General features: G+C 45.8%; 1 protein-coding gene across 1 annotated transcript in view; it reads left to right on the top strand.

Moving 5' to 3' along the window:
- Positions 1 to 26,718, top strand: part of LOC126268712 (protein scabrous) — a 183,747-nt gene that overhangs the window by 27,363 nt on the left and 129,666 nt on the right. The window contains exon 2 of the mRNA XM_049973932.1: positions 14,848 to 15,181. Within this exon, the coding sequence (XP_049829889.1) occupies positions 14,848 to 15,181 (334 nt within the window). The remainder of the gene's footprint in view (positions 1 to 14,847; positions 15,182 to 26,718) is intronic.

Raw genomic sequence — 26,718 nt, 5'->3', positions numbered from 1 at the left:
CGTCGCAGTCCGCTTCCGCCCAGTCCCGCTCCCTATTCAGCCGCCGGCACACTCTGCCGTCTGGCCTGGAGCCTGCCTCTTCCTTTACGGCCGAGGGAGTTATCTTCGGTCTATCTTCCTTACTGTCTGTTGGCCACAGGACCGCGAAAAGTTCCAAAAAACTGTTCACATTTCTACACGTTCAAACAAAAGACTGTAAAGTACTGAAATCACCCATTTTTATTAGCTGCGAAAGCCGAACTAATGAAAAGAGGAAATTTCGATATTGTGTTAAAAGTAACTGAGTGTTATTGACACGTAATCACCATGGCTTCAGAAAACATCGCTCTTGTGCAACGCAGCTAGCTCTTTATTCGCACGAAGTAATGGCCGCTATCGACAGGGGATCTCAAGTTGATTCCGTAGTTCTAGATTTCCGGAAAGCTTTTGACACCGTTCCTCATAAGCGACTTCTAATCAAGCTGCGGAGCTATGGGGTATCGTCTCAGTTGTGCGACTGGATTCGTGATTTCCTATCAGGAAGGTTGCAGTTTGTAGTAATAGACGGCAAATAATCGAGTAAAACTGAAGTAATATCAGGTGTTCCCCAGGGAAGCGTCCTGGGACCTCTACTGTTCCTGATCTATATAAATGACCTGGGTGACAATCTGAGCAGTTCTCTTAGACTGTTCGCAGATGATGCTGTAATTTACCGTCTAGTAAGGTCATCCGAAGACCAGTATCAGTTGCAAAGCGATTTAGAAAAGATTGCTGTATGGTGTGTCAGGTTGCAGTTGACGCTAAATAACGAAAAGTGTGAGATGATCCACATGAGTTCCAAAAGAAATCCATTGGAATTCGATTACTCGATAAATAGTACAATTCTCAAGGCTGTCAATTCAACTAAGTACCTGGGTGTTAAAATTACGAAGAACTTCGGTTGGAAGGACCACATAGATAATATTGTCGGGAAGGCGAGCCAAAGGTTGCGTTTCATTGGCAGGACACTTAGAAGATGCAACAAGTCCACTAAAGAGACAGCTTACACTACACTCGTTCGTCCTCTGTGAGAATATTGCTGCGCGGTGTGGGATCCTTACTAGGTGGGATTGAGGGAGGACATCGAAAGGGTGCAAAAAAGGGCAACTCGTTTTGTATTATCACGTTATAGGGGAGAGAGTGTGGCAGATATGATACACGAGTTGGGATGGAAGTCATTACAGCATAGACGTTTTTCGTCGCGGCGAGACCTTTTTACGAAATTTCAGTCACCAACTTTCTCTTCCGAATGCGAAAATATTTTGTTGAGCCCAACCTACATAGGTAGGAATGATCATCAAAATAAAATAAGAGAAATCAGAGCTCGAACAGAAAGGTTTAGGTGTTCGTTTTTCCCGCTCGCTGTTCGGGAGTGGAATAGTAGAGAGATAGTATGATTGTGGTTTGATGAACCCTCTGCCAAGCACTTAAATGTGAATTGCAGAGTAGTCATGTAGATGTAGATGTAGACGGTATTATCAAGAAATAATCGGCGGAATTAAGTTCTGATGTTGCACTTTACATAACTGATGAAGTATTGACGATTTGTTTTCTTTTAGTTAATTTTCATACACTGCTCTTTCGTGTTCAGTGCAACATGCGATATGCTGCTCGAGCTATCGTAATGTCCTTTATACAAACTGAGTGTTTAGACCCAGTGATAGTGGAAGCGGGGTATACTTAACCGCCGTTTCATTTGTAGGTGGTTTTGCAAATTACTGTATCTTTCCCCATTTTCAATATACATTTATTTCTGCTGACACATTTATCAAAGCTTGTTGTAATCATTGCTCCCCGACGTCCAAAGTATGCGGGAGCAGTGAAAACAGTGATAGGATGGTGGTAGACTGCATTCCTTGTGGCTCCCTATCCACTAGCAGGTGGACGGCGTCTGGGAAGTCCCTCGTCCCAGGTCGTGTTACCTCCAGCCAAAGATCCGCAATATTCATTTCGACAGCAGCTAGAGTGGACCTAGGATAGTCCTGGAAGGATTGGAACGAGGAAGAATCTCCTTCCCCACGCTGGATTAAAGCCACTATCCCCAGCGCCGTAATCTAGTGCTCTACCGGCTAGACTATGTACTACCAGAGTCATAGTAATAAGCAGCTTACACTCACAAATGGAAAAGTTATCATCAGATATTGTTAGCACTGGGGGTAAAACAGTAGGTTTTTGGATCTTCTGTAAAGTTCTGAAGGTAGGAGACGAGATACTGGCACAAGTAAAGCTGTGAGAACAGGGCGTGAATCGTGGTGGGGTATCTCAGTTGGTGGACCACTTGTCCGCGAAAGGCAAAGGTCCCGAGTTGGAGTCTCGGTCTGGCACACAGTTTTAATCTGTCATGAAGTTTCATATCAGCGCACACTCCGCTGCAGAGTGAAAATCTCATTCTAGCTTTTTAGATATTTCTACGCGAAAATCGAACGTTAAACTGTACATTCCATCGACAACATATCCATTAAAGACAAAATATTTGCAAGATTCTGATGAGGAATCTTAAAGTACCACGCGACAGAGATTTAGAAAATCACATAATAACTTTCAAAAGCTAGACTGAGGACATTAGGGCGACATTGGAAATATGGAAAAATGGTCAGCGCGAGGGAATGTCAATCCTAAGGGCCCTGGTTCGATTCCCGGCTGGATCGGAGATTTTCTCCGCTCAGGGAATGAGTGTTGTGTTGTCCTGATAACCATCATTTCATCCCCATCGACGCGCTGAAGTGGCGTCAAATCGAAACACTTGCACCCGGCAAACGGTCTTCACTAAGGGAGGCCCTAGTCACACGACATTATATCTAGCCTATGGATAAGGTAGAAAGTGTGTGTCTTAATAGAGCTAATGTAGAAATTTTACGTCCGTCTACCTCATAAAGAGTGTAATGTGTGAAGAAGATACGGTCGACACTGCCGCCGGAGATCGCTGCGATCGCATATACCACTTTAAGGCACACGTACCGTACGTGTAAGTCGCGTCGTTTCTGAGCGTAGACCAGCTCGTTGAACTCGGCACTCACAATATTGACGTCCAACAGCACGGTTCTTGTGCCGACGGCTTTACGGTGCCGGAGTTTACGAGCGAGACGACGCGGCGGAGGGTAGCGAGAGAGGAGAGAGCGGCGCGTGTGGACTGTGGCGGCTGACCCCGGCTGACCTTCTTTGTGGGGCGCGAGCGCCCGCCAGCTGCCGCGCTCCCAGCCGCAACCCGATACCACACTGTGGGCCCAATCCCGCCCTCGCCGCGACACGCTCCTTTCTGCACGGCGCGCCCGACCCATGGCCATAATTTCACGAAACGGTCCGCGCGGTTTAAACACATCTGTATACGCTTTATTTCCTCGAGCCGTATGGGCAATTCAACTACACGGATTCACTGTGGTGCATGAATTTCACTGCAGTGGACAACTTTAAATGGTCAATTCTCTGGCAGTTTCAATCAGTCACGAGGCTGCAAATGCATGCAGGACACCAGTAGGCAGTGCCCACTGCAGTGAACTGCGTTCATTTGCAGTCTCAGGACTGATTGAAAATGCCAAAGAAGCGACCATTAACAGCTGTCCACTGTAGTGGAGACTATGCGCCACAGCGTTAATTACAGTTAGAATTTCTAGCCGCTTCAATCCGGAACCGCGCGGCTGCTACGGTCGCAGGTTCGAATCCTGCCTTGGGCATGGATGTGTGTGATGTCCTTAGGTTAATTAGGTTTAAGTAGTTCAAATGGTTCAAATGGCTCTGAGCACTATGGGACTTTACTTCTAAGGTCATCAGTCCCCTAGAACTTAGAACTACTTAAACCTAACTAATCTAAGGACATCACGCACATCCATGCCCGAGGCAGGATTCGAACCAGCGACCGTAGCGGTCGCGCGGTTCCAGACTGCAGCGCCTAGAACCGCTCGGCCACTCTGGCCGGCTTTAAGTAGTTCTAAGTTCTAGGGGACTGATGACCTCAGATGTTAACTCCCATAGTGCTCAGAGCCATTTGAACCAACAGTTAGAATAAACTAAACGGGTACTGACTATTCGTCTCTTCGAATGCTGAAGCTGGTATATTCTTGTTGTTGCTGTTGTGCTCTTCAGCCGCGCGGGATTAGCCTTGCGGTCTTAGGCGCTGCAGTCCTGGACTGTGCGTCTGGTCCCTGCGGAGAATCTGCTTACTGTATACACCTCTTGGCCCCCTTCAGCGACTTTTACCTCCCCTACCTCCCCCCCTCCCCCAATACTAAACTGGTGATCCGTTAATGTTTCTGAACGTGTCTCATCATCTGCTCCCTTCCTTTGGTCACGTTGCGCCATAAATTTCTTGTCTCTCCAGTTCTATTCAGTATCTCTTCATCATTAAGCGATCTACTCATCTAATCTTCAGCATTACTAAGTAGCACCACATTTCAAAAGCTTCTATTCTCTTTTTCTCTACACCGTTTACCGTGCATGTTTCACTTCCACAGGTGGGTACGCTCCAAACAAATACCTTCAGAAAAGATTTCCTAGCACTTAAATCTTTATTCGATATTAAAAAATTTCTCTTCTTCAGAAATACTTTTCTTCTCATTGCCAGTCCTCTACTTCGGCCATCTTAAGTTATTTTGCTGCCCAAATAGCAAAACTCATCTACTACCTTAAGTGTCTCTTTTCCTAATCTAATTCCTGTAGCGTCACCTGATATAAAGTGACTAAATTCCATTATCCTCATCTTGCATTTGTTGATTTCGATCTTATATCCTCCTTTCAGGACACTGTCTATTCCGTTCAACTGCTCTTCCTAATGCTTTGTTGTCTGACAGAATTACAATGTTACGAGTAAACCTGAAAGTTCTTATTTCTTATCCCTGAACTTTATTTCCTACTCCAAATTTTTCTTTAGTTTCCTTTACTGTTGGTTCGATGTACAGATTTAATAACATCGGTGATAGGCTACAGGCCTGTCTCAGTCCCTTCTCAATCACTGCTTCCCTTTCATGCCCCTCGAGTCTCATGACTGCCATCTCGTTTCTGTACTAATTACGAATAGCCTTTGGCTCTTGTATTTTACCCTTGCCACCTTCATAATTTAAAGAGAGTATTCCACTCCGTCTACAGGCCTCAAGTGGCCCATTGGGACCATCCGACCGCCGTGTCATCCTCAGAGGAGGATGCGGATAGGAGCGGCGTGGGGTCAGCACACCGTTCTCCCGGTCGTAATGATGGTATTCTTGACCGAAGCCGCTACCATTCGGTCGAGTAGCAATTGGCATCACGAGGCTGAGTGAACCCCGAAAAATGGCAACAGCGCAAGTCCGCCTGGATGGTCACCCATACAAGTGCCAGCCAAGCCCGACAGCGCTTAACTTCGGTGATCTCACGGGAACCGATGTATCCACTGCATTAAGGCCGTTGCCAAAGGGAGTATTCCAGTCAACATCATCAAAACCTTTCCCTCAGTCTACAAATGCCATAACCTATCTTATAAGATAAGATGTAGAGTCACTGTTGCCACTCAGGCAGTTCATAGCGCTGCGTGCCGTGCGTGAACGAGCATTGTCTTGTTGAAAAATGATACCACGACACTGTCGCATGAAACTTAACACACGAGGCGGCACGATGTCTGTGATGCTCTGTTGTGCCGTCAGGACTCCCTGAATCGCTATCAGGCGCGACCTGAGATCGTACGCAATGACTCCCCGTGCCACGACACTTGCAATAACATCGCTGTGCCTCTCCGATACACTGGGAGAATCGGACGTCTCCCTAGTTTGGCGTCGTACTCGCCGATGGAGGTCATCCGTCCTACTTCAGGAGCGCGATTAATCGCTGAAGCGCGATGCCATTAGTCCCCAGTCCATACTCCCTGGTCATGGCAGCACTCCAAACACAGCCGTTTGTGTTGCGGTGTTAGCAGCATCTTACACGCGGCAAGGTTATTCGCTAGTCTAGCTGCTGCTGGTCCCCTGACGGGTGGTGTGGGATGACTTCGAGTATTGCAGCTACTTCATTATTTCTTCTCGAATACCAGGTGCCGATGTGAAGTCGTCACGATATGCTTGGTGCATAATTCCTCGTGGTCGTGTGATGTACATTAACAAGGAGTGTGTCTCCCCTCACAGTCCCTTGCAATCCATTATCGGACCTCTGTCACATCCGAATGTCCCACAGATCTGTACGTTGCGCGATTCGACTATCTGGCCAAATGGAGACCCACAATGGAGCCACTTTGAAAAGCTGTCAGGTGCTGACAGTACTGTATCAAACAAGCACCTGGCATTTTCGTCTCCTTCACAGTGATCACTCAACTGTTCAGGCCCCTTATATGCTCTACCAGGCCTGGTAACAACGCTAATCACAAAGAACACGAATGCGCTCTGGTAGTCGTTCTAGCAGAGAGAACTGCAGCTCTGAACTCTTATCCTCGCTGAAGGTGCGCACTTGTAGGAAGCGATATTGACACCCGACCATGTCCTCTGGCTGCTTCACTTTTTGTTTGTAATTATTTTGCAGAGCTTTGCAAAACGATTTATAATTTGTCAAATGGAACAATATTTTTCTGTCGTACTGCTGATGCGTACAAACCGACTTCGTGTACAAATCGATTTAAATCAAACCTCTATAAATTTTAGTTATGGAGATAGAAACGTTGTAAGTTTTAGGAGACGATGCATCGTGTTGCACATAATTGGTTCTGTTAAGATGGTGTTTTGGTCTAGGAATGTTGTTCTTTGTGAGGTGTTCAAATGAATGCCCATCCTCCTGATGCACAACTCGATGCGCCTTCTAACTACTATCGGAAGGACGTCGTTTTAAAAGCCCGTCCTGCCATGCACATTTCTGTTTTCCCTGGTTTCCCTAACTTTGAAAAGGACAAGGTAGATTTCCTTTCATATACTTTTGATCCGATTAACTTCGATATTATGTAACTTCTGCTACTGCGGAAGAATTATGCCGAAATATTATTTTTGGACTCCATTTTCGTTTGCTTCTTTTTTCCTACATAAGACAGTTTATGGAGAAGGGTAAACAATATATGAAAAAGATTTTGTTTCGGGTACCTTAGCACTAAAGATGGGCATCCAAGCAGAGGATTATCGCGTGTGTGTGTGTGTGTTTTGGTTTCCCTTGAGAGGGGGAGGAGGAGGAGGAGGAGGAGGGTGTCGACAGCAGAGAAGTGCCACAACACGGCGGGTGTACTGGAGGTCGTGCCCCCAGAGCTGCTAAAACGTTGAGGCAGCCGGGCAGGGCGCGCTGAATAATCCAGAGGCCGCTGGGAGTGACAACAGCTGAGCCGCGCCTCGCTCTGGAAGCATGGCAGCGGAACACGAGGAGACCCGTTAAGCTTTAGGGCGCCTCAGGCAGCCATCGGCAGCCAAATATGTCCTAGCGCAGCTCACCGCAGTTACCGTGCTACTACATCCCCATTTATTTATTCAGTTATTTTTGGCTTCGGGCGACAGTAGTTACAAAAGTGTTATGTTAACGTAATTTCCAAATTTTCGAAACAGAACAATAACAAGAGCGTGAAGTACAAAGATAAGTTCGTTAGGTAAATTAAAAAACAAAATTAATTAAAAAAACAAACCAGGTTCGAGCTGGGCAGATTACAGAGGAAAATGACCTACTCAGAAACTTACAACTGAAAGCTGGACAACAACTTCCCTTACAAAGTTAACTACTTAATGTAAAGAAATAGATGTACCTGTTGACGAAATGGGCTGGTTCCATGGGAGGAAAATATCCACACAACTTTGATTTAAACTGGATACCGGTGTCCTTTGAACCGTTCGCTAGCAAATAATACCTGTACTCACAGCGTTCCGAAACTGTTCGTTGAAATCAATGCGGGAGGGTAACGAACATCAAAAAAATATATTTTGATAAGAAATATGTGGTCTCTGAAGTCAGCTTGAAGTGTCAGGGAACATTTTATTAGCCGGCCGCTGTGGCCGAGCGGCTATAGGCGCTTCAGTCTGGAACCGCGCGACTGCTAGGGTCGCAGATTCGAATCCTGCCTCGGGCGTGGACGTGTGTGACGTCCTTAGTTAGGTTTAAGTATAAGTCTAGGGGACTGATGACCTCGGAAGTTAAGTTCCATAGTGCTCAGAGCCAATTGAACGGTTTATTTTTTATTTTTTCTTTTATTTTTTGACGACGACAAAAGATCCTTCTTTGAGTGCGGATACACACCATGCCCGATCTAATACGGCAGTGTGAAACTGGAAGGGGTGCGTGGGTAGATGACGCTACGCCTACTGTGTGTAAAAGGCTTGCACTGTAGGTAGGGAGAGAAGCGTGCTCGGATGGCCGATGCGGCTAAAGCAACTGTTCGCGTTACGCGGGAAGTATGGGTTCGAGTCCCCGCTCGACACAAATCTTCACCTGTTACCATTGATTCATTCCAGTGCCCAAATGCGGCTAAGGTCATTAAAACCCTGGAACGGAAGGTCATCGACACCGGTCGCAGACAGTGGATAGGCAATCGAGGAAGTGAATCCCAGCAGTTGCTGTGTGACTAACGCGGACACTGTGGATCAAATGCGCATATCAATGGTGAGTGCTGACTCCATTGTCCGCAGTATCGGATATTGTACTCGCGCTGGCTTGCGCGATCTTGCACCGTGCGATTTCCATCTTTTCGGCAAGCTGAAAGAGAAAGAGATTTTCCAACGACGAGAGCATTCACGCAGCTGTTCTCCAGTGGCTTGTGACAAAGGAGCGGATTTCTGTCGTCTAGGATCGAACCACTGGTAAAACGTTCAGACTGTGATAAAAAAGTCATGTATTATGTCATTTTCAAGTGCAGCGCAGCACTAAATAATAGTTACATGGCCTACCACAATAATGTGTAATTTGCTTTCGTAAGTCCCCTCATGCCGCGTGGAGTGGTCGTCAGGCGCAATGACACGATTGCGCGGCTCCTCGCGCCGGAGATTCGAGTCCTCTCTCGGGCATGGGTGGGTGTGTTGTTCGAAGAAATGGTTCAAATGGCTCTGAGCACTATGGGACTTAACATCTGAGGTCATCAGTCCCCTAGAACTTAGAACTACTTAAACCTCACTAACCTAAGGACATCACACACATCCATGCCGGAGGCAGGATTCGAACCTGCGACCGTAGCGGTCACGCGGTTCCAGAGTGAAGCGTCTAGAACCGCTCGGCCACACCGGCCGGCGGTGTGTTGTTCTTAGCATAAATTAGTTTCAGTAGTGTGTAAGTTTAGGGAGCGATGACCTCAGGAGTTTGGTACCTTAAGAATTCACACACACACACACACACACACACACACACACACACACACACACACACAGACGCACGCACGCACACCTCATTCCAAACGGAATGAAAATAGTAAAGAGCATCACTCCTTCTTTAAAGGAGTAAGCCATCTTTCACTTTGCTGCACAGTTTTTATAAATGACAGCGCGAATAACCACCATAAAGCTGCTAAAATCTTCATTTTTCAGCAACCAGTTTCGACATCATGTCGTTAGCTCGCAGGTATTTGAATTTTGAACGCCGTTGCAAGCTTGTAGAGGGAGCACCTGCCGCCTTGGAACTTGAGAGTACAATCACGAACGGAGTGATTACTAAGAGTGGTTCTTGTGTCGAGAGCGAATTCATGCATGAAACAATGGAACGGATCGAGGTTCAAAGAAATCATGCTGCTTGTGCGCAAAGTGATCTCACTTCTCGAATAGGTGTCTGATTCACAGGAGTAATTAATTTCCGTGTAACGAATTTCCGGCACAGATTAAATTCCATACTGGCGGTCGTTACCTGTGCCTTTGTGCAACAAGCAGGCGTACCAATGCTCGTTTACACGTTTAGATGATACGACACAGGATTAACATAAAGTTATATTCCCGAATTTGTGTGGCTCTCGAAAGCTTCAAGTGAATTTTCGTTTCGTACTTCATTCCGATGAACTTCTAAAGGAATTAATCGTCTCGCTTAGAAATTCCAGTGAAATGGGTATGTGACTTTGTATTTTGAGAGTTAATTTGTGTGTGTGTGTGTGTGTGTGTGTGTGTGTGTGTGTGTGTGTGAGAGAGAGAGAGAGAGAGAGAGAGAGAGAGAGAGAGAGAGAGAGGGGGGGGGGGGGGGAGGGAGGGAAGGAGGGAGGGGGGGATGTTGAAGTTTTCAGCAAAAGATGAACTAGAAGGTAGGATGGAAGAGGCTGGATTTCGTAATACTTCAATCTAAGGGAAAGCTATCCGAGATTGGTTATGTAACGACACCGTCATCAAACAAAGCATTCTGACGTTGGGCTCTATTCTGAGAAACCCGCTAGTTTCCTTAGCGCGGAACATCATTGATTTGTTTGTTGTAATTCCATAGCACGAAGTATAGCCGTTCCCACTTCACTGCGTGTACATAATTTAGGTAAGCGGAGTATTTAGACGGCCCAACAGGTTATTTACAAGTTGACGATTTGACTGTTATACAAGAAAAAGGAGAATAAAGGACATTGGTCTGAAAACAACGGATCACAAAACTCCGTTAGTAAGTGACGCTAAGTGCTTTAAAGCTGTAGTAATTGTAACATATGTGCTACAGTAGGAGGCGTGATCTTGTCTGAGACTATTTTTGATGCTGGTTCAAAAATGGCTCTGAGCACTATGGGACTCAACTGCAGTGGTCATCAGTCCCCTAGAACTTAGAACTACTTAAACCGAACTAACCTAAGGACATCACACACATCCATGCCCGAGGCAGGATTCGAACCTGCGACCGTAGCAGTCGCACGGTTCCGGACTGCGCGCCTAGAACCGCGAGACCACCGCGGCCGGCTTTTGATGCTGGTTCTCTTTGTAAAGTCGATAACGAGTTAGTAATAGACGGCGAGAGGGCGAGAAGAGGGTCATCAGTCATCAGTTCCATATGTGCGCAAGTCACTCTTCATATTTCTGGAGTTTTATCAGAGGGAAAGTGCATTCGAAATAATAAAAATCTCAGGAGGATCCTTGGTTTCGAGCGAAGATTTCGTAAATATTGTCTCGATCAATGGAGGCGTAGAGGACTCAAAAATAAGCGTATGAAAGTAACAATTGTTGATAAGAAGTGGTCAGAGTAAGCTATTAGTGATGCGTAAATATAGTTGAAGCTACTCGGTAGATAGGTTCCTGAAAAACTGTAATGTAATTAAAGAAGTTATATATTGATCTGAGCTGTTAGCAAAGGCATTTTTCTATTAGCAACAGGTATCACACAAAAAGTGCAGAAGAGTCTTTTTAAAAACTTCAGTAGTTTGCTCTCGAAGAGTGTCTTCCACTCGAATTAACGCTCACCATTGATGGAAGAAAGAGAGCGGGAGAAAGAATTGAGTCAAGAAGCCTGGGGATTAACTGCAAGGCGGAAAGGTGGCTTTAATGTCAACAGGTCGTTGCATTCAATTCACCGAATGGCATTATTCTTTCCGACAACCCGATTCTATTCGTGCCATTTTCGTCACGAAAGCCAAGGAAAAATAGTTGTCGTAATTCTCGTTTCGAATGAACTTCGTTGACGGGGGCGTCTGCAACCGGCTTCTTTATCGCCGCTTCCCGTTTTACGAGCGCCGGGAAAGTTTCCATTAGCGGAAACGTAAATAGGGGGCCAGGCGGACGCACCCCCTCATGAATAGAGATGCTGCGCCCACCTAAGACCCACCAACTTCCGCACGGCCACGCACGGTGGATCTCGGCTCGACACGGCAGATTCCCGGCTTATCGCAGCGCAGTGCGGGGTACGTTTTTAAATCCAACTACTACGTGAGATGAGCTGAGAGCACAGAGACATTCGGCAGTCCGCCTTAGTAGGAGCTTGCGGTAGTCCAGCTCGACAGCGGACGAGAAGATCCTTCAAGCTCCATCGTACCAAATAATTTAGTGATCCGTTTCACGGATGTTCTAAATGTTGGTATTTTTTATCTGGCTTGCCTTCCGTAACTTCCAAATTCATGTCAAACAAAAGTTTTTCTTATATATGCACAAACAAACACACACACACACACACACACACACACACACACACACACACAAATTGATTAGGTCTGAAGAAATTTAGTTTCCCACTCATACCTTTGCAGGTAGATCTATGGTAGTAATTTTAACCACCGACATACCGTTTGCGTCTATTTTATTGTAAAAAAAAAATCGCGACAAACCAACAGGTCTTTAAATGTCTTTAATGTTCGCTGTATCTAAAAACAACTTATTCTCGTATCCATACAAATGGGGTCTCGAATTCACTATCGTGAGGTCCGGTTTTTGAACAATCTAAATCTTTTTTTAAAAAAACAAAAATGGGTTCGTCTGTGGTCGACTTGGGCAGATGAATCCTTTCCTTAATCCATGTTGAAAAAATAAAATAATTTTGAAACCATAACACAAATTGAATTCTCTCAGCTTTCTCTTGATCTATATAATTCTAATAGCAATGCAACAGCGAACGCTGTTTACATGTATTATATTTTATGCTTCCTGAACAAAATTTGAAAATAAAATTAAAAAAGTTTTAGGATAATGTGTTCGAAAATGATTTGTCTAAATGCAAAAAATTAATCAGTGTAGAAAAACATTGGACATGCCTTAACTTCACATAGCATTAGTGTCTTAAGACCACACAGCAGCAGACTGCACAGTCTACCTTCTTGACCAGACGTATATATCCTCTACTAATTTTCAAAATTCTAAATCAAGAACTGAATTTAAAATCTCATTGCCGGCCGAATTGGCCGTGCGGTTCTGGCGCTGCAGTCCGAAACCGCGGGACTGCTACGGTCGCAGGTTCGAATCCTGCCTCGGGCATGGGTGTGTGTGACGTCCTTAGGTTAGTTAGGTTTAAGTAGTTTTTAAGTCCCATAGTGCTCAGAGCCATTTGAACCATTTTTTTAAAAATTCATTCGGTACGTAATTTGGAGAATCATTCGAAAGCTCTTATGCTACAAAACATTCTACTGGACTTTTTCCAATTTTTTTAAGCCTGTTACATGCAGCAATTGATTATAAAGTTGTTTCAACATAGGAAGACCAATAGTAATAATAATAATAATAATAATAATAATAATAATAATAGTAATGAGAAAATATATATGTTTATGTAAATATTCACTAAAATTATAAAAGTAATGATTTAAAAATTGCAGTGAACACAACTCAGATAAAATTTAACAGTAATGGGATTTCAAACGTGATTGTAAATAAGAGGCCTAAGTGTGTGGTCGGATGTTTCAGTAGCCTGTCACTGACAGATAAATTGAAGCGCCAAAGAAATTGATGTAGGCATGCGTATTCAAATACAGAGATATGTAAATAGGCAGAAAACGGCGCTGTGGTCGGCAACGCCTATATAAGGTAACAAGTATCTGGCACAGTTGTTAGATCGATTACTGCTGCTACAATGGCAGTTTATCAAGACTTAAGTGATTTTGAACGTAGTGTTATAGTGAGTGCACAAGCAATTGGACTCACTACCTCCGCGGTAGAGACGATATTCACGGGTGTACCGTGAACATCAGGAATCCATTAAAACATCAAATCTCCAACATCGCTGCGGCCACAAAAGGCTCCTGCAAGAACCGGACCAACGACAACTGAATAGAATTGTTCAAAGTGACAGAAGTTCAACCATTTCGCTAATTGCTGCAGATTTAAACGCTGGGCCATCAGAAAATGTCAGTGTGCGAACCATTCAACGGTGCATCATCGACATGGGCTTTCAGATTCGAAGGCCCACTCGTGTACCCTTGATGACTGCACGGCACAAGGCCTTACGCCTCGCCTGGCCCCGTCAGCACCGACATTGGACTGTTTGGACTGCTGATGCCTAGAAACATGTTGCCTGGTCGAGCGGATGAACGGGTACAGGTATGGAGACAACCTCACGAATCCATGAACGCTGCATGTCAGCAGGAACTGTTCAAGCTGGTGGAGGCTCTGTAATGGTCTGGGGTATGTGCACTTGGAGTGATATGGGGCCCCTGTTACGTCAGGATACGATTCTCACAGGCGACACGTACGACTGCACCCTACCTGATCACCTGTATCCATTCATGTCCTGTGTTATTCCGGACTTCGGCAATTCCAGCACTACAATACAACAAGCCACATGTCTAGAATTGCTACAGAGTGGCTCTAGGAACACTCTTCTTAGTTTAAACATTTCCACTGGTCACCAAGTCTCCAGACATTAACATTATTGAGCACATCTAGGATGTATTGAAACGTGCTGTTCAGAAGATACTTCCAACCCCTCGTTCCCTTACGGATTTATGGACAGCCCTGCAGGATTCATGGTGTCAGTTCCCTCCAGCACTACTTCGGAAATTAGTCTAGTCCATGCCATTTCGTGTTGCGGCCCCTCTGCGTGTTCGCAGGGACCATACTCGGTATTAGCCAGGTGCACAAGTTCCTTTGACTCTTCAGTGCATCGTGCCCTATCCTATTGATTATGTAGCTCAACTCATAAACTGAACACGAGCCGCCGGCCGGTGTGGCCGAGCGGTTCTAGGCGCTTCAGTCTGGAACCGCGTGACCGCTACGGTCACAGGTTCGAATCCTGCCTCGAGCATGAATGTGTGTGACGTCCTTAGGTTAGGTAGGTTTAAGTAGTTCTAAGTTCTAGGGGACTGATGACCTCAGATGTGAATCCCATGGTGCTCAGAGCCATTTGAACCATCTGAACACGACCCGTATGCTGTTGAGTAATGTAGCATGGTCACGCTGGAGATTTTGGTGGGCAAGGGCTAGATGTTCGGATAAAACTAGTGGAATCTCCAGGCCGTTTCACTGTTTTCCCATTAGTTGTGTCTGTCATACATTGACCTTCTCGTTGAGGAGGTGGACCTCACCTGTTAGCGTGTGTGTGTTTTGTGCTTCGCAGGCAGGAGGTGGAGTCGCTGCGCGGCAACCGGCAACGGAACGACCACCTGCGCGTGCAGTGGCTGTCTAGCGCGGTGTCTGAGCTGCGCGCCGAGCTGTCCGACGTGTCGGAGCGCGAGCGCAACGCTAGCGGCCAGCTGCGGCAGGCCGTGCAGGCTCTCGCCAGCGCCGACGCGCTGCGCGCTGACGCTGCCGAGGCGCGCGCCCACATGGCGGCGGTGCGCGCCGACGCGGCGCGCGCCCTGGCCAGGGCCGACGGCGCCGCCGACGACGCCAAGCAGGCCGCCGTCGACGCGCACGCCGCCAGCGCCAAGTGCGCCGCCGTCCGCCAGCAGGTAGGGGCCTCGCACCGCCACCTCGTGTCTAGTTCCAGACACTAAACGTAGTACTCGGAGACACATATTTCGCTGAAAGTGCACTTAAGCTGTCGGAGGATTTTCCGTTGCGTTCCGATGTCCGGTGTGGATCCGTAGCCGGCATGTTAACTCACCGTGTTCGGTCAGAGGGTTAGCTGCCCTCTGTAACAAAAAAAAAAAAAAAAAAAAAAAAAAAAAAAAAAAAAAAAAAAAAACGGAGTTAATCGAGCAATAACGAACATAAACGGGTGTCTCGCGACGTCCGCACCGAGCATATGAAACGAACGAAAATGAGCAAAATGAGATTTTTTTAAAAAAACAAAGGATGTTGCTAATAGTACGCGTGATGAATGATGGGAAGTAAACACAGCAAATGAGGAATAATATGTAGATAGCTAACCCGACCCACATTCACAATTTTCTTTGTTTCGCAAGTGAAGTCGCTATGCAAATTGAGGTTGGAAGGGAAGAAAGGAAAAGGAAGTGAAGGAATTATTGATCGCAGCCGCACAGGGACTTGATAGGGAATCAGCGGCGACGCTCGAAAATGTGTGCCGGATCGGGATTCGAACGTGGGATCCTCTGTTTACTAGGCGGCTCTGTTAACCACTTTGCCACCCGGACTCGGGTTTATCACAACTGCGCGGACATGTCCGATAGAGCAGACACTACGCATTCATGTAACTGATGTGTCTCGATGGGCCTGAATCCAGCATCTTCAAACCCAGTCCGCAGCTCGTGCTCTTGCGGTAGCGTTCTTGCTTCATGCGCACTGGTCCCGGGTTCGATTCCCGGCGGGGTCAGGGATTTTCTCTACCTCGTGATGACTCGATGTTGTGTGTTCTTCATCATCATTATTGATTCGCAAGTCGCCGAAGTGGCGTCAACTAAGAAGGACTTGCAATACGGCGGGCGAAGTTCCCCTCATTGGGCCTCCCGGCCAACAATGCCATACGATCATTTCATTTCAATAAGGATGCACAATTACGTTCCACCTCCTGTGGGAGTTTCAAAGTGTCGAGCATGGACAACACGGACGGAGACTGCGGATGACTTTTCTTTCACTTTCTTTTTTTCACTTACGACAGAGTCCCGCAGCGATCGCAGGGTCGCCGTGGTTACCACGGAATTGGCAATGTTAGTTTGAGGGATGGCCGGGTGACCTTCCTGCCGCCACTCCGTTCCTCCCAGGACGGAATTAGTGTACTCCAACTGTCTCCGTCTAGTAGAAATCGTGAATTAGTGCGGACGTGTTTCAAATGTCTGCAACGCGTGTAACTGCGGCGGAATGTGGGGACCAGCCAGGTATTCACCTAGCGGAATGTGGAAAACCACCTAAAAATCGCATCCAGGCTGCCCGGCACACGGGCCCTCGTCGTTAACCCGCCGGGTGGATTCGGTCCGGTGCCGGCGCGCCTACCCGAGTGCAGGAAGCAGCGCGTTAGCGCTCTTGACTACCCTGACGAGTAATGACATTTCTTTCACTAAAAGCTATTTAATAAAGTGATATTTTGTTTCACTCGCAGCAACTGAAACTTCCTGCTAATTACTACCTCGGAAATTGTGACAAATTCGGAAAAAAGCAGCCAAATATTTCTGACGTCAGTAAACCAAAATTATGGGATTGCATGATTCTTATTGGCTACCATATACCCTATAGTTCGCCGATCAGTTACAGCCAACGATAACGATAACGAACTACGAACAACAGCACGAACGGAAATACACCTGCAGCGAAAGTTACATTGATGAATGAGATTGAATGAAAGAGGACTACGAGTATGTAACATCCCCAAGAAAAGCTCATAAGAAAATTTCATTATTTATCTTTTTTAAACTAGCCATAATACTGCTAACGACGTGAATTCGTGTGGCATGACAGCGAGGGGTATTCTCAGCTGCCTAATGAGAAGTAGCACTAGTGAAAAGAAGTGTCTTACGTATCTGCAGAGCCTTCTCCTCTTGCATAGCACCAAGACGGGTTTAACATCCCCATTTGAAGGAAGGATCACTACCTATAGTGAGTCCCCTGTCGTCTCCTAGTGAGACGCTACGCTGATGTTAGGAATTTAATCCAGGATGTAGTCGCAACTTATGGTGAACAAGAACCTTACATCGCCAACTCGTCTTCCGCTTACTTTCCGAATACCGTCAGTGAACATTTATTCCAGGTCCAGGATTCAAACTGGCATCATCGCGATGGAGCCCGTTAGCTACCTCGTCCAACGAAGCGGGCTTTTTACTGTTAAAGACAAGATATGTCAGTCACGGGAGAAGAAGGTCCACCGAAGAGCTATGTTTTTTCCCCCTTTGAACTTTATTCGCAGACTGGTTTGGATCTGCAAATAATGTTGAGAGAAAAACGAGAGTTTTTCGGTAGCCCTTCTTGCACAGCAAAAAGGATTTCCCCTCCAAAGACTAAGTTCAAGAGTTCACCATTTGGGAAAGCATTAAGACAAGGGATTTGATGTCATCGAGGCATGATAGACGACGCTGACCATCATAATTATCTCTTCGAATAAAGAGGACGCTGAACCGAGAGATGGAAGGTCTCCGCTGCTCTGTGGTGTTCACGATGTCGCCTTCGTAAAATGCGACATCATTGCATAAAATTTTCTTGGATTTCTAGCCGCATCAAGTGGTTAAGAGCTTTCGGATCAGGGCCCCTTTTTGAAGTGACACGTACTAGTTACCATTTAGTCATATCGTACACAGGTTTTGCATACATAAACTATAGTACATATTTGTAATGGACATCGTCTGATTACGGCGACAGTACAGTGCCGGAATGTCCCTGTACACACTTAGAGGTAGTGATACACTGAAAATCTTGAGTTTTGCAAGCAATGGCTTTACATGAACGTAACGCCTGTAAATATACAAACCGACGTAAGCCGATTAGCTGCTAACAGCAGTGCAAAGCGACCAATAGTTTCAATATCTCGGTTCCGTTCTCTTATGTTGTAATGGAAACAGGAAATCATGCTGATATACTTGATGTTATGGTACTAAATAAGCACCCGTTTCCTATATAATATGTGTGAAACCCAACAGACAGTAAAAAGAGGGCATTCAAGTGAAGGGTAATCGCTGGTTGCCACTAACACAAAATTCCAAATGGTAAATGCACTCACAAACTACCGTTAAAAGGAACCATCACTCAAATTAATACTACTGTAAATCACTTCAAAAGGCTACAAAAAATTTAAACTGCGTTTTTTTCGTCCAATTATAGATAATTGTTCAGAATTGCATACAGGTGACATTGACGCAATTTTCATCACAGCAGCAACATTTTCTGTGCGAACTACAGGTCACTGACCTCATGTGAGATATCAACACAGATCAGAAAATGGTTGGCAAGATGTGGTTTTTCATGCTGTGATGCTGTAAATTCGTAAATTACTTACTTATAATATTTGAATAGGGCACGCCGGTGTCAGTTTGGTTAAAAAATTTTTCATCGAAATGGCAGTCCTGGACGCGTGCTGTAGGAATACTAGCCGCACGCTTCCCATTAGCTAGTCAGAGAAACGCTACGTCCGTGATCGAATGAAGCCATCTGTTGCCTCCTTGAGACCCTGGTTCGCGATGTAAAGCTATTTAGGTGTCAGAACTCAAATTTAGATTTCCGGTATTTTATCGTGAGTCATACACAACATGGTCGCAGGAACACTGTTCATGCTGAAGAAGTCGTCGAGTTTAGTATCTTAAATACGTAAAGGGATACTAAAACAAGTATTAAACACTCGATTATGTCCCAGAAATAGATAAAAAATTTATTCAATGCCTCGGTTCCGGAAAATGCTTCGTGAGGTTACCCTCGGTTGTAGGACAAATCCCGCAACTGGAAACGCCAACTTAAATATTTCCTGTTGGTTTACCCCTGCTCCACTACTTGCTCGCTCTGTATTACTCGAACAGCCCGCTTTACGCGATTATCGTCTGTAGCGGCGTTTTCAAAACAGTCGTCTGGCTGTACGTTAAACTACCCGCTCCTTTATAACTGGCTGTATGTGTCAGTTTCCGTGAGTAGGGGAATGCACAGCGGCGTTATAACGAGCAGCCACACCGAGGGGTTCTTCACTTTGAGGCCCTCGCTGGCTGGAGCCCGTCGCAGTACTTGGCAGCGAGAGCGCCCCAGCGGGACGAGCCGCGCACGAGGGCGGTCGGAGAGCGCAGCCGCCGGCGCGGAGGGTTGCCATGGCAACAGTTAGGCCATCAGCTGGAGGGCTCTCGACGCCGCGAGGCTGTGTGTGCCCTCCTCTCAGCGACCCACGCTAAACGCCGCCCGGCACGTCGCCAGTCGCCACGTGCCCTGCTGTCGGAGGTTGCAAGGAGTCCTAATCCTCGTGTAGAACGCTGAGACGTTGTGTGTCTCGGGATATATTTACGCCTAAGGTGTCGATATTGAATTCCAAATACTGAAATATTTTTTATGATTGGATCAATAAATATAAAAAAAAATCTCCTACCCCCATATGAAACCTTTAACCCATAACGATAGTTCTGAAAATTTCTGCTTCTCAATTTTAAATAGCTATGAGAATACTTGTGAGTTTTATAACGTAAAACTTGGGGCGCATCCAGTACATAAGTGTTGGATAAATAGTTCCTAACTGTTGCATGTGCCCCACAGTTTCCATTATAAATCTTGCAAGTACTGCTGTAGCTATTAAAAATAAGCAAGAACAAGGTTTTAGGAGTCTCTCCACAAAACGAGGAACATCTATAGAGCTAGGAGAAAATATTATACAGTTTTCAGTCCGATTTAAAAACTTGCTATCCTAAAAATATTTATTTAAATAATTATTTTCTGGTTTTTAATATTGCGCCTGCGAAATTTCGCAACGGATTTTAAACATTTGATGAATTAATGTATACTGATAACTGACTACTGATCAACATTACGTCAGTATTTACTTCATTTGCAGAGTAATCTCTATTATCTACATCTACTTCCATACTGCGCAAGCCACCTGACGGTGTGTGGCGGAGGGTACTTTGAGTACCTCTATCGGTTATCCCTTCTGTTCCAGTCTCGTATAGTTCGTGGAAAGAAAGATTGTCGGCATGCCTCTGTGTGGGCTCTAATCTCTCTGATTTTATCCTCATCGTCTTTTCGTGAGATATACGTAGGAGGATGCAATATACTGCTTGACTCCTCGGTGAAGGTATGTTCTCGAAACTTCAACAAAAGCCCGTACCGAGCTACTGAGCGTCTCCCCTGTAGAGTCTTCCACTGGAGTTTATCTATCATCTCCGTAACGCTTTCGCGATTACTAAATGATCCTGTAACAACGCTCATTGCTCTCCGTTGGATCTTCTCTATCTCTTCTATCAACCCTATCTGGTACGGATCCCACACTGGTGAGCAATGTTCAAGCAGTGGGCGAACAAGTGTACTGTAACGTACTTCCTTTGTTTTCGGATTGCATTTCCTTCCATTGAATCTCAGTCTGGCATGCGCTTTACTGACGCTTTATGAGTAGGTAGCTAGGTTGGTTGCTAACGGCCTTGCAGCAATGGTAACACCGGTTCCCGTCAGATCACCGAAGGTACGCGCTGTCGGACTGGCCTAGCACTTGGATGGGTGACCATCCGGTCTGCCGAGCGCTGTTGGTAAGCGGGGTGCCCTCAGCTCTTGTGAGGCAAACTGAGGAGCTACTTGATTGAGAAGCACCGGCTCCGGCTCGGAAACTGGCATTGGGCCGGGAGATCTATGTGCTGACCACATGCTCCTCCATGTCCGCATCCAGTGACGCATGTGGGCTGAGGATGACACGGCGGCCCGTCGGTACCGTTGGACCTTTGTGGCCTGTTCGGGAGGAGTTAAGTTTTTAGTTGTTATTTAGGTTGGTTGGTAATTTCAAGCACTCCTGGCACAAGCAAGCCATTAACTTTTATTTTCTCCTACGCAGCAAGTCCTGTATTGAAATGTGGACCCGTGAACACAATACGGTTAGTCTATACTGACAGGCGTAGCCCACTTAGTGATGCAGTCATATCTGTGCAGAAAGCATCAGGTGGTAAAATATGTGTGTGCGGGAGACTGTTAGACGCAGAGAGAAAACAGCTAACAAATGGTTCAAATGGCTCTGAGCACTATCAAACTCAACTGCTGAGGTCATTAGTCCCCTAGAACTTAGAACTACTTAAACCTAACTAACCTAAGGCCATCACACACATCCATGCCCGAGGCAGGATTCGAACCTGCCACCGTAGCAGTCGCACGGTTCCGGACTGCGCGCCTAGAGCCGCGACACCACCGCGGCCGGCAAACAGCTAACACACTGAAGTGAGTACATATTAAGGTGCCAGTGATCATAGTATCTGTACTCACATGCCTAATACCGTGTATATACTAGCTTCTTACTCGCAGCTTCGCCTGTGTACGCGTATATCACATGTATAGTAAACATCTCCTCCTCCTCCTCTCTCTGTCCCCCCCCCCCCCCCCCCCGCCTGCCCCTACCGTAGCCCTGTCTTTCTCTGGTCAGCCGTTCCTGTCCGCTGGGATACCGCCTGGAACGCACTGCGATAATACCCGTAGGGTAGCACCGAATAAACATCGCGATTTAATAATTTTGTATTAAAAATGAAGAAATTCCTCCAGCTGTATTTAAGGTGTCTTATTTTATTTTGGCAACTAGTTTCAACGTTGTATCAACGACATCTTCAGGCGCATACACTTGTTGACGTCAACTGCGTGTGGCTCATACTTGAAGTCAGTGGTGAGATATGGACGTGCTCCGTGTAGAAGGTGGGTTACAACGTTGATACTTGTTCCCAAAATAAAATCGACACCTTAAATACAGCTGGAGAAATTTCTTCATTGTTTATATAAATTTATACCAGCTGACGTCCTACTGTCGTCCATTTCAACTATAGATGTACGAAAATAATTTTGTAGCCGTATTGATCCTTTTATGACTTGACTAGATGGTAAACGGCAGCATCGTCTGCAAACAAAGATGGCTGCTAAGAGTGTCTCTTAAATCATTTGTATAAATTAAGAACGGCAGAGGGCCTACAATACTTACTAGGGAAGTGCTAGATATCCCTTCTGTTTCACTCGATGACTTTTCTTCATTTGCTACAAACTGCGACTTTTCTGACAGGAAAAAACAGCCGTGTTGCCTAAAAAGTATTACAGTAGCTGGTGTTAAGACACGTGATGGGGCTTCGCCTATTCGGCCGGTACGGCGTTGGCGGCTGCTGTACTTCCCCCTTGTACTGGCGCCAGCTCTGGAGGAAGCAGAGAACGCGGCCTCCAGCGGACAGGCGGCATGCCGTGAGTGCGGCTGCTGATAGAATTCTTTAGCAGCCAGCGGCTCGCTTGCCGGCACAAAAGCTGGCAGTAAGTAATTCTCTGTGATATACGCAGTGGCCGGCTTTCACACACGCGGCGCGCCCTCTGTGGACAAAAGCGCCGCCCGGCGCCGTCAATGGGCGCGCGCCCTTTCCCAAGGGCCAGCCGCCAGGCGGCCCTGAATGATGTAGACCGGTGGCGGGGGGACCGCCTGTAGGCTTTGCTGCCGCTACACGGCGCTTATTTACATGTTTGATGTCGTGTCCAGGCTCGCCTATTAAGCGTTCTTGAAAAATAAAAAAATAACATCACTTCAGCATTGACGATTCGGTGTTTATATTCGGGTCCATTAAAATAGCTTCACCTGTACTTGTTCTTGCTTACGTAACCTTAGCTCGCGTTGTAAGTACACCATATGATTCTCGCACACACACACACACACACACACACACACATATATATATATATATATATATATATATATATATATATATATATATATATATATATACGACATCCGCTAACGAACTGATGTGTCTAAAGGTGAAGCATCATAAGTTCGAAATCGAACGAAAACAGAAAAAAGAAGGGAAAAGATCATTAAACACAATTGATTGCAAATGGAATAAGAAGAGCATAAACAGTTTTTACTACCCATGTTAAGATATTTAGCAGCTGACAGCTCCATTCCCTTTCAGCAGTCAGTCAGCAACAGGAGCATCTTCTCTTCAAACTATATTAATTTATAAACAGTCGATACAGCATTGTTGCTTACATAAATGTGACCCATTTTCTCTTATGGCAGTCTTTCCATCGCATTCCATGGCACAGAAATAATCACAGTTGTGAAACTGCTGATGGTTACCGTACTCTCTTCGAAGTGAACGCAGACTACCGTAATTTTCATAGTAGCTCTGGTCGCTTTAGGTTGAGTATTTTGCATACATGTTAGGCGTTACCACATTAACGTTCGCTTTCTTTACGTATGCGGTCAGTATATTAATAAGTACCCCTAAAAACGGGAAGGGGTGAACAGTCCAGGAACTGGGTGAGGCTATATAAAAGGCCAGGTAATAATGACGCAACTTCTCAATTTTAGTTACACAGTGTTTAGTGAGAGAGGATAATTACACGAAGCGATAAGTGTAAATTCAAATAAGCAACTGGTGTCTGCCACGTGGATAATTGAGGTACAACCCTGACGGGTAACCAGGGTAGTAAATATTACACGGATTATGACATGTGAAAAATGACAGAAAAACGCCGTTCCCTTTCCGTTTCCCTTCCACTGGCAGCAGTGGCCACGGTATTCTTATGAAAGTGATTCGTGGTGCTTTTCCTGTGTCGACAACCAAGTAGGCAACTATGTGCTCGATGAATACAGTGAATGAACCTTACAGCGTGCCCTATGAAGTATTACTTGTAATGCTAGTATGTGGCCTGCACATATCGATATGATTTACGTTCCAAATGAGATGAGACTTTCTTAGTTGTGTTTTGACCATACATCCGATCGATAGGCTTAGAATAAACATTACAGGTCCAACTCACATCACTTCATGTTTGACTGTGGTACGGAGCGGTGCTCTTAACCCTCTCACGCACTTCCACCAGAGAAAGATACTACGTCATAAGTCGAATTGTAGTGACTCACTTTATCTGACGTTGATGTAAAATCCTATAATATCCACAGATCTGATAATTCTCCCCCCTGACGAGCGAAATCGGTAATACTGAATCAACCTGTGCGCAATCTGTGGCCTTGTTAGAAAAAAAATTCTATCGCATTCTTGACTAAGACGGAACCAGAACTGGGGTAGTTGCTTCCTCCAAGCCACGTATATTAGCATCCTCCGACTTTACAAAATAGAGTAGAATTCATTTGTTAACAAATTTCTAATCAGCTTGCATTTTTAATGAGAGAGTTAAAATGACGTTTTCAGATGAAAACTGGATGAGAATGTGTAGCCACAAAATTATAAAGTTATTAGATTTTTCAGGTGGAACAACTTAAAAAAAAAAAAAAAACGCTCTCGTTAGTGTTTTGTTTGCGCCTCTTTGTTTCTTCGTTACTATTTCTTAACTTTGCCATTCAAGGTTTATGCGGAGTCTTCTCCAAGCGAAACGCACATGTTTGCAAAATCCGCCGCTACCCGTAACTAAAGCACTAACAACGCAGAATGTGAGAAATGTTGGCCCCGCTCGACACGCGTTGCCCTCGGGCGGCTATTTTCAGTCGCCATGGCGCGAGCACACACAAAGTCCGCCGGCCGGTGACTCTGCCGAATTGCCCATTAACTGCTAATTACGGTGATCAACGAGCTTACGGCCGCCGTCCCATGCAATCACGTTAGCTCTCCATCCATTCCGGACATCTCTTTGCATATGCAAAGGCTGCGCTTTCTGACACACACGCACACACACACACACACACACACACACACACACACACACACACCGGTGAAAGAGAGCAGAGGAGTAACACTAGGAGCAAATAAGACAAAACAAGTCTAAAAACAGCAGTCCGCAGGCCATTACGAATTGTCTGAAAGGTCATGTACGAAACTGCAGTTATTCGGCGTTGCGAGCAGCTATACACGTCAGCGGTGTGAACTGTGAACAACATTTTAGTTTTACTGTTGTCATAACCAGAGATAAAACTGTGCACGCAGAGAGGTGTGCTGTGGTATTCGCAAATGCGGAAAATTAACATGCGATACGCCACTTCTGCGTGTACCTTTTGTTGTTCTATAATTTGCTTTGTACGATATATTTTTCAAATATTTCCGATATATGTACCGTAAATATCCAGCTCGGCAGCTGAGATAATTACCTCACGCTCACTTTAAATGCGGAATGGGCTGGAATTCCGGTTATGTATTATTTATAATCACAGCATAATTCACTGGAGTCTCGGGTTGAATTTCGAACCTCCATGCCGTGTCTTACAGCATGAGGTATGGAACATTCTCCGTGGTACTGACTGCCGTGAATGAAGGTATTACGTGCGGGTGTCTTTTGGTGCTTCACGTCGTTGAAGAGCCTCCCTGCATTTCGTTTTATACTCATTGGTATCAACACAAAGGAATTCTTGCTTTTTGCCAACACAAAACTTAGCTTCAAGGAAGCCGAAGCGGATTTCCGGCGCAGCGATGGTTCTGATGGTGATGGGACACGGCCTTCGACCATAACGAACGACATCACTAAATAATTATACTATAATCCTACAACACACTTAGTGGTGATTTAGATCACCTCTGCTATCATTTTTGTTGTCAGATGAAAAAGCAGGTTTTCTTTCACTTTTGCTATCACTGTATCTTTTAATCCTATGAATTATGTGAAAACATCATATCAGCTGCGCGTCCCATCTGGGAAGTATCCGTGCGGTAATTTTCGCTTCTACAGGACATGCCGACGCCAGATCAGTATTATACTTCGAGAAAGGCAGTTCGATGCTGGATAGAAGTGTGAAAGACAGCCATTCTTGCCTCAGACGCGCCAACTGGTGTGGCCGACATTCCCGTCATCTTCAGCCAATGGCGTCATCGAGGTTTCTTGTGATGTGGCATGGAGCGTTGCGGGGTCAACACATGGCACATCCTTTGTCAGGTTAGCAGACCTGGGCTCATGCGGCTACTCAATACGCATCCCGAGAATGAGCTCTCTTGTTCCAGTTCTCCCACCAAGGAAAACTCCTTGGCAGCACCGGTCATCGAAACCAGATTCTCCACACAGGAGTCAGATACTTAGCTATGAAGGCGAATGCATGAGTGCAGACTCGAACTCGGGACCTTTGCCTTTCGCGGGAAAGTGCTCTATCAACTGAGCTATCCAAGCACGACTCACGACCCGTCTTCACAGCTCCAATTCTGCCAGTACCTCGTCTGCTGCCTTCCAAACTCCACAGAAGCTCTTCTGCGAACCTTGTAGAACTAGCGCTCCTGGAAGAAAGGATATTGCGGAGACATCTCTTAGCCACAGCCTAGGGGATGTTTTCAGAATGAGGGTTTCACTCTGCAGCGGAGTGTGCCCTGATATGAAACTCCCTGACAGATTAAAACTGTGTGCCGGACTGAACCTCGAACTGGGGACGTTTGCCTTTCGTGGTCAAGTGCTCTACGAACCTTTTATTGTGGCCACGGTAGCAACACTTTGACCAGCTTTGTGCCGTCAGACTGCTGGTCCCAAATCGTAAACATTC

The sequence above is a fragment of the Schistocerca gregaria genome, chromosome 1, assembly GCF_023897955.1.
Source record: "Schistocerca gregaria isolate iqSchGreg1 chromosome 1, iqSchGreg1.2, whole genome shotgun sequence".
NCBI lineage: Eukaryota > Metazoa > Arthropoda > Insecta > Orthoptera > Acrididae > Schistocerca > Schistocerca gregaria.
Note: the sequence above shows the minus strand (reverse complement) of the source record. Positions and strands in the feature narration are given on the sequence as shown.